The 12,977-nt window shown below is 47.3% G+C and overlaps 1 protein-coding gene across 5 annotated transcripts in view; it reads right to left on the bottom strand.

Annotated features, from left to right (window-relative positions):
* The window catches only part of CACNA1E (calcium voltage-gated channel subunit alpha1 E), a 465,592-nt gene that overhangs the window by 374,294 nt on the left and 78,321 nt on the right, over positions 1-12,977 (bottom strand). For all 5 annotated transcript variants that reach the window (XM_084785552.1, XM_084785556.1, XM_084785554.1 and 2 more), the window contains exon 2: positions 3,296-3,746. In XM_084785552.1, coding sequence (XP_084641678.1) covers positions 3,296-3,732 — 437 coding nt within the window. In that variant the 5' untranslated portion in view covers positions 3,733-3,746. The remainder of the gene's footprint in view (positions 1-3,295; positions 3,747-12,977) is intronic.

The following is a 12,977-nucleotide window of genomic DNA, read 5'->3' as shown; positions in this document are numbered from 1 at the left end:
CAAGACCGGCGTGATGAAGCAACAAAGGGGCAAGCAAGTGGAAGCCAAAGATGAGGAAGTGATTGTGGCGACGGTGAGATGTGAGGCAGGCTAGATGCCAACTTGGGAGGCATCAGCCATTCTTTACCGGGTGGAAGGAAGAATGGAGTGTGTAGGCTAAGATCTCAAAGAAAAGGTCATCATTTCCCTCTGGGAAATAGTCTGGGTCTACACTAGGATTTAACTGGATAGGATGGGGGGGAAGTAAGCACCAGATGAAAGATGAGAGTACAAAAAAGTAATAGGATTATTGCTGCAGATGCAGTAAGATTAAAGAGTCTAAAGAACTGAGCACTAACGGGCGTTAACTGGACAGGAAGGAGGCGGGGATCAGACACAAGGAGGCTGGAAGCCGAGACACGGGAGCTGTGAAGCTGTGACAGAGGTGTAAAACTGTAAAAGCAGGATGCAAGGAGGCCAAGTCACTGGGGGAAAGAACCAAAGGAAAGAGGAAGGCACACGCAGTGACACAGGAGTCACTCAGGGATGCTAGCATGGGAAGGAGGCAATGAGGAAGCTAAAACATCCCAGGAACAGAAGGGCTACTGGGTCCCTGTAGATGACTGCCCCTGGGAGGAGCAGGTAAGATTTTGTAATGACAGGTGTGTGGTGCATACCTGTGACCCCCACACTCAGGAGGCAGAGGCAGGAGGACGGAGAACGCAAGGCCAGCCTGGGCTACATAACAAGGTCCTGTTAGTGGGGGGAAAAAGCTAGAGGGAAGAGATGGGGATGGAAGGGGAAAGAAAGCAGGCAGAAAAGGAAAGGGAAGGGAAGTTTAGAGGATTTTTTCTGGTGGTGGAATATAAGTTCTAGACCAGAGGTTCTCAACCTGTGGGTCGTGACCCCTGTGAGGTCAACCGACCTTTTCATAGAAGTCACCTAAAACCAACAGAAAACTCAGGTATGTATAATTCATAACAGTATCAAAATTACAGTTATTAAGTAGCAACGAAAATAATTTGCGGTTGGGGTCACCTCATGAGGACTGTATTAAAGGGCCATAGCATTAGGAAGGCTGAGAACAACTGCTCTAGACAGCGCAGTATTTGGGTTTGGGGAGCTTGAGAAGGGTGAGAAGCACCCTGAGGGCCATAAAAAGGAGGCAGGGTGGGGAGTCATCATGGCATTCAACACAGGGGTCTCCAAGCACATGACAGCGGTGAGCGCTGGAGGAAAGGTGTGGATGCGGTGACATCACTGGCTCTATCACTTGGCGTTTTCTCACTGGCCAACTTTAACCGGACTTCTAACTCCATCACAGTACCGGAAGTGTTCCCTTTGAGGGGAGCCAACGGTTGCTCCTCCATCCTCATGGTCTTGGACTCCCAGCACATCCTGTACAGACAGTGCCATCTTCCTTCTGAACGCAGTTTTGTTCTCACCGCTTTGCCTCCTACCTCCTCAACTCTCCTCAACTTCTTTGTGGCTCCTCCTCCAATGCTGCAGTCCTAAAGACTAACATGTCCCCAGTTCCCAGTCCCTGGTACCCAGGCCTCTGACATATCTTCCTGATGCACCTGCTTTGCTGAAGGCAGTTTGCTAACTCCTCCTACTACTATGCCAAGTGTCTGGACCTGGATCCCCTATCCCCCCATCAGCAAAAGGGATCTTGGTGAGATGCATCATAGTTTTCCACCCATTGCTAGTCCTGGTCAAGCTAGCTCCGCATTGAGTATGGTAGGAATGCTCACATTAGGACCCAAGACAGGCTTTGGGTGACATGAATGATGTTCATGCTCCGCAAACTACTTCCTCGAGTTCTTCAGAGTTGTGTTTAAAAGGTAAGACAGGGATGGAGAATAAAATCCTTCTCTTTGCTTCCTTGATTGAGACAGGGTGCTGCTGTGTAGCCCTGACTTCTCTAGCATGTATCGTACAGGGAGACTCACCTTGTACTTGAAGCATCTCTTGCTTTAGCTTCCTTGACTAGTGGGTAAGCACCGTGACATTTGTGGGCGTGAACAAATTCCAGCGGCCACAGCTGGCTACTTCTTCCTCCTTAGTTTCCAAGCTGAGTTTCCATGACTTATTTAGGTCACCTTGAGTCCTAGGTCTCTCAGCTCTCACACTAGCTGTCCGGTTAAGATGTCTCAATAGCCCATCTACATAAGAAATACCGTGAGAATGAAGGATACCTTGCTCTCTTGGTAAAAATCGAAGCCAGCATGGCAAGGTGCAAAGCCCTCGTCGACACTGGACTGCAGTGGCAATGCAGTTATTATCAAGCGGCCCTGAGAAAGTCACTTACTTCCCTGTGCCTATTAGCTAAAGGCAGATCGTCATTGTGCGTACCTCACAGTCGCAGTGAGGAGGTAGTGCGTGCAACGTGTTGCCTGCACTGAAAGAGTTGTAGGCACTGAGAGACGACTAATGCTGTTCACTGAATGGTGGCTGCACTCAGCTCCTGCATCTCAGAAGCGCATCACACACTAGCATGAATGAATGGATGAACAGGCTAATAAATATAAATAGCCACATGAAAAAGAGAGAGGGTGATCTACACACACACACACACACACACACACACACACACACACACACACACACCTATCTTACCTGGGAAAATTAAGCAGGTAAACGCAAGCGCTGCCATTAAAAACACCTGTTCCTGGTCACTTGCCATGTACACGTCTACCATATCAGGCAGGAAGAAAAACATAAAGACCACAGGACACATAAACATGCAGAATAAACTGATTTAAAGATCAAAACTAAGTCCTTGTATGAGGTATAAAACTGAGGCAATTGAAAATTACATCGAGTATCACCTTCCTTTAAGTTATTACTCCTGGAAATAGTTTTAAAACAATAACAACAACAACAAAAACCCCACTCAATCAGCATGCCTAAGTCAGCCTGAGTCAGAACACAAACCCTTCTATCCTACACAGGAAGAGAAGAAATGAAGCCGTGGGTTGCCACACAGCTTGGTGATTCTCTTCCCTCACCTCTGAGGAGAGACTTGGAACCAAGACACAGATGGTTCAAACTGCCATCCATCCTCCATGGCTTGCAGAGAGAGGCCCAGTTCCTTCACCCTAAGAGCTTGGTTAACAGTGTTAGTTGGGCAGCGGAAACCCAAGCTTGATTGACAGGCGTCAGTGAGGTTCAGAGTAGCTTACCGTTGCTGCCTGGCTGACCACAGCGCGACCTCATCGGGAGGCTAGTGAAGGCAGAGACAAACGCCTCTCCCACTACCCCCTGGTCTCTGGAACCACCCTGTCCCCAGGGCCCACCCACTTGCCATACTCACTCCCACTCCTTGCGCCGTGCCTGTGGGGTGCTCTGCATCTTGTGTGCCTCGTGGGCCTTGATGATGTCCCGCTGCTCAATAAGGCCCCCTCGCCTCCGCTTCATAACCTCTGGGCTCACAGGAAGGAAGGGGCTGGAGCCTGCATCCAGCGTGGTGCTGCCCTCCCAGCCCGGGCCCTCGCCCTCCTGGACCGGGAAGAAGTTGTCGAAGCCGCCCACCGCGGACCGAGGGGAGGCAGGCAGCATGCCCACCTCGTCTGAGGCCTCGGCTTCGAGCAGGGCACATTGCTGCGGCCGCCATGCCTCCTCCTCAGGCAGGGCCAGGACGTGGCGGCGCTGGCCAGCAGCCCCGGGCTCAGGGCTCCCTCCCATAGCCGGGCACAGGGTGGGCTCGGGCAGCCTTCGGCCTGGGCTCAGTCCACGCATCTCGGGCACCATCACAGAACATTGCTCTGCCAGGGAAAGGGTGGGCAGAGACAAAGGGTGGGGAGGAAGGAGGGGGGAAGGATCATGGGCACAGGGAAATAAAGAAGAGAAAGAGATTAATGACATAGCACTCCAAGGAATGCTGTTTCCCAGGCCTGGCCAAGAAACTGGCACACAGGCAGAGCTTGGTTTAAAAAAAAAAATTCTAAAATCCATAGTGTCAACTGTAGACTTGTCTGGGTACCACCAGGCTCACCGGGTAGCAGAGTTTAAGCAAAGCCGACTTCACTTTTACCAGGAGACACAATTCAGGTGCAGAAGACAGAGGTTACATACATGATTACAGAAGTTTCTCCACTCATGACGTCCACACTACCTCCAAAGAAAAACCCCATTATAAGGTGAAAATATTGGAAGTCAAACAGCACTTAATGCCTAAGTTACTGAGCATCACAGCCTAGCAACACAGTACACTGTACAATGCAATGGATTTCCCACATGATTATGAGCTTGGGAGCTGTGGCTCACCGCCACTGCCCAGAACCATAGGAGGAACATACCAAGAGCCCTGGGAAAAGACCAAACTTCTAAAAATGAAGTACATTTTCTACAGAATATGTGTATCTTTCCCACCATCACCCAAAGGGAGCTATCAGTACGTACACAGGTGGCAAATGCTCCAGGACCTTCTATAAGGAGAAGACACTATCTCGGGTGGACAGCAACACAGCTGGATTACAAGACTCTTCCCCACCTCTAATCCAGTTTCCCAGTTCCTCTGCCCTCCTGGCCACCAGCTGCTACCCTGCTCCCTGGGCCGGCCACAGAGTGGGCATGTCCTTTGTCTTTGTTTCTTCCTTTCTTCTGATACACACATCCACCTCAAGAGTCAGAGAGCATTACAGATCCAGATGCTCTAGCAACTCCCCAAAGCCGGATTCTCCTTTTCCACACCAAGGAGGCTCTAGCCAGATTCACTCTAAAAAGCCTGCTTACCACATCCCAAGCCTCAGTGCCAGGTACCAGGCACCCCGACAAGAGCTAGACATGGCCCATGTCATACCCATGAGGACAGGGGAGGAACACTGACTCTTGTCACATAGTGTGAGGTGCTATGACTGATGTAAACCTGGTGCCTGCAGGTCCTAAGAGGAGAGCCACCTGATGCGTCTGGGGTGACCAGGAGAGCAGTGCTGAGGACAGGAGCCTGAAGCTAAGTATGGACAGATCTCTCTGGGTAAGAGCCAGGAGATGGGTACCAAGAGACGGGGATAGTGAAGTTCATAGGTTGAGTATATGCAGAGAAGAAAATTCAACAAACTCAGAGAATGTGCAAAACATTTCTTTCATAAGCCTGAGGTCCTGATAGTCCTTTGGGCTTCAGAGGACCTCAGCTTTCCACCTCAAGATACTGTCTCCATCTCAGCCAGGAGCACAACTCCTGAACTTTCAACATTCTCCACAGGCATGTGCCCAGTCATACCCCTGTAACCACAATTATATTAGATGGAGAGAGAGAGAGAGAGAGAGAGAGAGAGAGAGAGAGAGAGAGAGAGAGAGAGAGAGAGAATCCAACTAGTGTGGAATAAGGCTCCATTACACACTGGGACCATTCTGGGAACCCTGGGAAAGCATCCTTTTAGAATGCTGCCTTCCCACACACTCCTGACCTAGCATGAACCACAAATCAAACTACAAAGCAGAAGAGCAAAGAACATGAAACGGCTATAAAATTCAGCGCCCAACCATATTGTTTTATAGACACGAAGGATAAGGTCCAAGAGGTAGAGAGACCCGCCAAGGGTCATACCCGCCAAGGGTCATACCCGCCCAGGGCCACACTGCTGACATATCAGAGCTGGGGTCCTCTCAGATTTAAAGTCTGAGTTCTCATTTTTTTTTTCCACCATAGTGATCACACTGCTTGTACCACATGAAGCAGAATCCAAACATACCACGCCCACCAACTCATCACTAATTAGCATAGCTATCATACGGGAAAGCCCTGTTGGTGGGATGACCTTAATGCATATAAGAGAAAACCTGATGTGAGCAATAAATAGGCCCATACTTCCCAAAAGAGCGGGGCCCTGAGGCAGCTCATTCATTTGTCTCTCCTTCCTCCTCCATCACCTGGACTCATCTTTCCAGACACGATACTCAAGCCTTCTGGGAGTTGAGTTGAGCACTGGTCGACACTACACACTTGGCCACCAAGGTTGAGTCAAGCCAGTGGGGCAGGGGGAGGGGAAAAGTCCAGGCTAATCTTAATGCGGGGCGGGGGGAAAATGAAGGAGAAAATATTTTTCAAATCCTGCCAACAGTTGGGTGGGTCCCTGGAAAGAATGATCCTCATGTTGTCATTCTGTCTCAACTCCATTTGATGGGTTTTAAATTTATCCTTTTTTTTTTCCCTACAGTGTTTAAATGTCTCTCCCCGACCATGCATGCACATGCGTGCATCCCTCCCCTGCCAGCTCCCACTCCCTCTGCAGACTTTAGCACCTTCAGCAATTCCAAGTATTCTTGGACTCTGGTCTGCAGTCTCCTCCCGCCCCCCACCCCCACCCCCCAGCCTAGTGTAGCCAAGGCTCCCAGGCCACTAGCTCTCCCAAGACAACCAGAAGCCAAGATCTGGCTCTGTGTGTCTGTTTCTCAGCCCATCCCCACCCTCCACCCTTCCTGGATTTCCCCTTCCCAGACACTTCGCCAATTTGAATCGCGTCTTTGCCAGAATTACAGCAGCAATAATATGCACGACAGAGCTCTGGCTTCAACAGAATCAATTTACAAATATCAAAACATGAAATTATCTCATCTTTCCTTTAAGAATTCTTGTTAAGCAACCCTCCTATTATTGATAAAAATGTCCATCAAGGGAATCTGTCGCTCCCACGGCTGCCAAGCTGGCCAGTGCCCTGGTCTTGTCATTGTCACACACACACATACACACACACACCATCTTCCCCATCCCATCCAACAGTTCATAAGAGACAGTCTGCATCTTCTAGGGAAGGGCCTTGACTCTACCCTGTTCTAAGCCCTCCCCACCCCCAAATGCTGTCCTTCCTTGAGTTTCCTGAGATGGAGAATTCTGTTGTTTATCTGTCGAGATGGATCAGGGCCTTAGATAGCCATTAAGGCTTTCCCCCCATTATTCTGATTACTCGTGACCCACAAGAACAGAGTAGGAAACACTTCTTGGCTTCTATTGGTTGAGTGGGACCATTTAATGGTTCTGGCCAGTGAATTGTGAATAGAAGTTATGATAGTTGGAAGGAGAAATGGCTTCACAGTCTCAGGCATTTGAATACTTGGTCCCAAATTGATGGCCCTGTTTGGGAAATTTAGGAGGTATAGCCTTGTTGGAGGAAGCATGTCACTGGAAGAGAGGTGTTGAGAGCTTAAAGACTCGTATCATTTCAAAGGTGCTCTCTCTGCTGTGTGCTTTTGGTTCAAGATGTATACTCTTTATTTTACTTTTATTGAAAGAAGATGCTTTCACTTAATATATTCTGATTATGGTTTTCCTCCCCCTACTCCTCCAAGTTTCTTCCCACATCACCTTCCATACAGATCCACAAACAGGCACCTAAGGAAGAAGAACACAATAGAATACAATAAGATAAAACAAAACAAACAAATTGAAATAAGACCAAACAACCAAACAATAATTAGGTGCAAAAAAAGAAGCACAAGAAACACAATGGACACAGAGACCCCATGCTTTCATATACAAGAATCTCATAAAACATAAAACTGGAAGCATAACATATACACAAAGGACCTGTAAAATTAATGGGGTAGGGGGAAGTTCTGACAACGTTATAAGACAAAGAACCTCCAACAACGCTGTTGAGTTCATTTTCTGTTGGTCATCTGCTTCTTGACAAGAGGCCTACCCTTTAGAATGGTTTGTTTCCCAGTGAGATGCCTCCTGAGTTCCAGCTCCAGCTGTTATCCACTCTACCATTGTGGACTCTTATCCCTCTAGAACCATAAGCCCAAAAATACTCTTTATTTTATACTCTGCCTTGGTCATGGTGTTCTATCACAGCAACAGGAAAGTAACTGATATGAAGGTGATGTGCACCACCTCAAAATTAAACATCAGCACATACTTTCTAGAGCAGGGATTGGCCAAGCATTTGAGGCTTTGCCAGTTGTACAGTCTCTGCTGCAGCTACTCAAACTCTGCTATTATAGCACAAAAGCAACACAGCAACATGTAAATAGATAAATGGCCAGAACTGTGTTCTAGTAAAACTTTATTCACGCAATGAAGTCTTTAGTTGGTAAAGTGCTGGCTGAACAAGCAAGAGAGCCCTACTTTGGATCCTCCAGCACATTGGTAAAAAGCCAGGCGCAGTGGCATACTCGTAATCATAATGCCAGGGAAGTGAGATGCAAGAATCCCTCAGGTGGCCAGCCAGTCTAACCAGATTGGTGAGCTCTGAGGCCAGTGAGAGACCCTGTCTCAAAAGACAGTGGGGAGGGGATGGAGTGATGGCTCAGCAATGAAGAATGCTTGCTTCCCTTGCAGAGAACCAAAGTTCAGTTCTCAGGACCCCAGCCCAGAAGTTAACAACTACCCATAATTCCAGATCCAGGACATCAAGTGCCTTTCCTGGCCCATTTCTCTGAGGAAACCCACATATGTGGCAAACACACAACTAAAAATTAAAAAACAACAACAATAATAATTTTACAAAGAAAGGGTGGAAAGCAACTGAAGAAGACATCCAACATCAACTTGTGGTCTACACACACACACACACACACACACACACACACACACACACACACACAATGCTCATAAAGTTTTATATGCATGGACAGTTCCACTGTATCTTTTGGGCTTCATCATTGTCACTCATCTGTGCCTGTAAACGGAATCGATGGAGACTTGGGGAGCAGAATCCACTGTGAGCAGAGCACCTGGGAAGCTAATTTGCTCCTTGTGGCCCTCCCCCCAACTCCCTAAAGAAAGGAGATACACTGTTGCTCTGAGCCACCAGCCAGAGCAGGAGCTAATGACAGGGCAGCGGTCCGTCTCATTCATTTACGCCTTGTTTTCCACCATCCTTTCTTCTTATTCTTTCCTGCGCAGTTTGGCTAGCTGGCAAAGATTTTTTTTAACTTTGAGGCATTTCCGAGAAGGAAGAGTGGTTAGTGAAACCCTGGAGCTCCAGAAAGGCCCTTCCCCTGCTAACAAGGGCATGATTTGATATGCTTTCCTCCATATCCCCTACCCCAACCAAGACCACAAAGACATTAAGCCAATGAGTATAATCCCGCTTGGCCTGACATCATGTCCCCACTTACCCTTCCAGAATGAAACTCAAAATCTTCTTCTACAAAAGAATAGTGTATCTTTTGTAGCATTTTCCCTTCCAATCCTCTCAAGGGATTCAATTAGTATTGCTATAACTCTGATAACCTAAGAAACAAATAATAATAGCCCAGGCATCCCTTGGCTTAGCACCATGTTGAAAACATTTATCCATCTCTCTTTAGGCTCATAGCCATCCCAGGTGCATCCACTACCACTTACCTTGTCATTCCTGCACAGTGTGTATGTCCTCCAACTACTTAGTGAGAAATGGATGGAGCAGGAAGCCGAGGAATTATATTCTTCTGAAAATTGTCTCAGACCCTAAAAGTCTCGAGCTCAGCAATCAGGAAAATATCCCCATTGTATGCTGCACTAAGCATACCGCTGGGAGGCAGTGGACAGAAATCAGACTGATGTCGGTTGCTACAGGTGAGCAGTGCGCACTCACAGGTATCCACAAGATGGCTCTGAGCTAGCCTGGCTTAGTACCGGCTATCTTCTGGGCAGGAGGGAGACAAAGGGATCTCAGTCCTGCACTATTAGAAATTAGGACTCATGGGACTGTTCCTTAGCCTGCCTGACTCCCTGTGAATGAGTGGAGAGTGGAGGAAGCCAACTACCTGATGTCCAAAGGTTTGGTATGACACAGTAAGATGACGAGCTGTCAGCCTTTCTAAAGCGATGCTCCTAGGAGGACAACTGATAGAGATGATGGTTTCCTGATCAGTAAAATACAAACAAACAAAAGGAAAAGAAGAAAGGAAGGAAGGAAGGAAGGAAGGAAGGAAGGAAGGAAGGAAGGAAGCAGAGAATGACCCTAACTCAGTCCTTACCCATGTGAACAGAGAAGAAGCTTTCCTAATGCAGCTAGCTTGGCACCTGGCCACAAAGGGAAGAATAAAAGATGGGCATCATTTTTACTTGCCATGCTCAAGGCCATGTTCTTGGCCATCTATGTCATTGGATTTAAAGTGCAAGTGCCTTGGACCTTTCTTCAGACATGCTCACACAATCTCTCTTGGGTAGACCCAGGGAATCTGCATTTTCTTTTTTGTTTGTTTTTGTTTTTGTTCTTGTTTTGTGTGTGTGTGTGTGTGTGTGTGTGTGTGTGTGTGTGTGTGTGTGTGTTACATATGAGGATGCTCCTCTGTGTGAGGACTGCACACAGATGCCATAGCACACACGTGGACATCAGAGGACAAGCCTATTTGTCTATGTCTTCCATCTTGTTTGAGACGGTTTCTTTCTTGTTCGCTGCTATATATGGAGGACTAGCTCTCCCACGTGCTTCTGGGTATTCTCCTGTCTCGCCTCCCATCATGATAGGAGTAATGGGATCGCAAGCCCTAATACCCAGATTTATGCAGATTTTGGTGACCCAAGCTCAAGCCCTCACGGTTATGCAGCAAGTGTTTATCTTCTGAATCATCTCCCCAGCCCTGTGTTTCCAGTAGCCATTCCTTTCCCCTAGAAATCATGTCTTAACCCACTATACTAAAAGCATTATGTCATCCCGAGAGGTTGGGCAAAGTTAGTAAGACATGCTCTCCTGAGTGAATTGGGGCATTAAAAATCCGAAAGAGACACTGTGCCTCTAAACAATTCACAGTTTGTCCCATAGAATGAACCTACCAAAACACACAGGGTGGTCCTTGACCCACCCCCAACTCCCTGCAAAGCTCCATCCTCCCCTGGAGCAGAATCGGCTTTTTCCCAATGCGCATTCCCCTCCATATGTCCATGTTGTTATGGTGACTGTTCAAGGATGGGCTAATGTCCAGCAGCAACTTGACAGGCTGGTGCATTTTGAATATAAACCAGCATCCAAGGAAAACACTCTGCTCCAAATCTGGAGTGCTCACTAAGACTCCCCGAGCCTCTAGGGATGAGGGGAAGGAGTACATGGTCTGCTCTCCAACGCTCTGGTCTAGACTGGAGTTCTGCCATTTGCCAGGCAGGCGACCTTTGGCAATCCACTTCTCTAAGTCCATTTTCTCACCTGCTTCAAGAACACAGTGGTATAGCCTGCTGCACTGCAATGAGAGACCCTATCTCAAAACATGAAAAGCATTCTGAAGAATGACCCTTGAGGCTGTCCTCCACACACATAGGCAAGCATTGTACCTCCACACAGGAACATATATACACACAACGAAAGTTCCAATAAATATCAGATATCTTTCTATTATGCTACATGACTCACTCAAAAGGACAACAAAAAGAGGTTGGTTCCTCTATACTATTTAATGGTGCCGGCCAGCTGGCCTTGGAAGGTAGGAAGAGCCAAGCCTCCGACCCTCACAGTCAGTCAGGAACCCCGTTCTTGTCATTCGGTGTCTCTGCTAACATCTAGGCTGGGGCTGAGCACACTTTTCTCTTAAAGGGCTGGACAGTAGATATTATAGGTCATGAAACCCTGGTTGCCACCACTCACTGCCTCTCAGGATGGAAGATGCTGCCACAGGAAATACACAGGCAAATGAGCAAAGCTGTATTTCTATAAATCCTTATTGGCAAAATAAGCAGTTAGTCCCCCAAACACCTGAGCCTAGGGTTTCAGAGTACTCCATTGAAGGTGTTCTGTTTTTGTTTTTATTCTTCCCCATCCTCACTTTCTGAGTGACAGAAAGAAACAAAACAAAGCAAAAACAAAACAAAAAAAAAACTACTTGAAAAGTGCTGCAAGGAGTTAGATGCGAGGGAGCAGGTGTGCCATTTCTCCTGCACCCCATCAGCCAGCACTCAGTCACCTGACTCTGCTGCACTGCAGAAGGGCAGACATGTGACCTACCTGTGTGCAAAGGCAGAAGAGTGGGGCGGAGGGGTATGAATAGGAACTTGTAAGCTCAGCGTCACTCTCTTCATTAATATTTTTAAGTAAGATCTTGCTACGTAGCCTGGGCTGAACTAGATCTTAAAATAATTCTGTTTCAACTAGGATTCAAGTTCTAAGGTTACAGGGATTACAGGTCTAGGCCACCATGGCTGGTCCTATTACCATCTTTATCATGATATGGTCCCAAAATAAAAATATAAATATAATTCTTACTAGTCAGAAGAAAGTCTAGGCTGAGTATCCCTCATCTAAGATGCTTGAAGCAGGAGCATCTCAGGGACTTTCAGAGTTGGGCGTATAGTATTTGTATATACACACTGAGGCATCTTAGAGATAGGACCCAAATTTTTGTCCAAGCATAGTATTCACTATATCCATAAGCTTAAAGCAACTTCCTATAGCACTTTAAATAAATGTGTGCATGAAGCAATGGTGCAAAATTTCCCACTTGTGACTTCCTAGTAGTTTAATTTTTAGATTTGTAGATTACACATTCCTAACCTGAAATCAATTGCCAAAAATGGACACATCATAATGTACATTTGTTGGCAGTATGCTTTCAGAAGCATTAAGGAAAAAAGAGAAACTGAATGCTGTGATAGTCAACCAATACTCCAGAAGAGCCTATTGTTTGGGAAACAACACCTCAGAAATTTATAACATTAGTGAGCCCTGACCAATTACAGAGGATCGCTCACATCACTGACATCTCACTATAGGTCCTCTGACACCCCCTCGCGCAACCCTTAAGCTACAGGAAAGTGAAGGCCATGGCTGCTTTACTTGTCACCACATCATCAGCATCCAGCACTTGGAGGCCTGTGGTAAATTCAAAAGGAAAGCAGGAGGAGAGAACACGGGGTGAGAGGACGGAACTGCCTGGGGCCGAGGGTTCAGCGGACCACATGCAAACCCCACAGCCTCAGAGGAGGGAATCCGCTGTCTGCCAACCCTTTCAGCATCTCTCCAGTCCCAGTCCCAGGAACGCGAGGATCTCTATCAGTGCCTTGACAGACAAACCAAGGTCATGTGAAATGGGTTCTTTATAGGCGCTTTCCCTTTTTGAACGAAGTGGGCCACTACCGC

The sequence above is a fragment of the Acomys minous genome (genome assembly GCF_964271855.1).
Source record: "Acomys minous genome assembly, chromosome: 1".
NCBI classification, from domain to species: domain Eukaryota; kingdom Metazoa; phylum Chordata; class Mammalia; order Rodentia; family Muridae; genus Acomys; species Acomys minous.
This window is presented reverse-complemented; position numbering and strand designations above follow the sequence as displayed.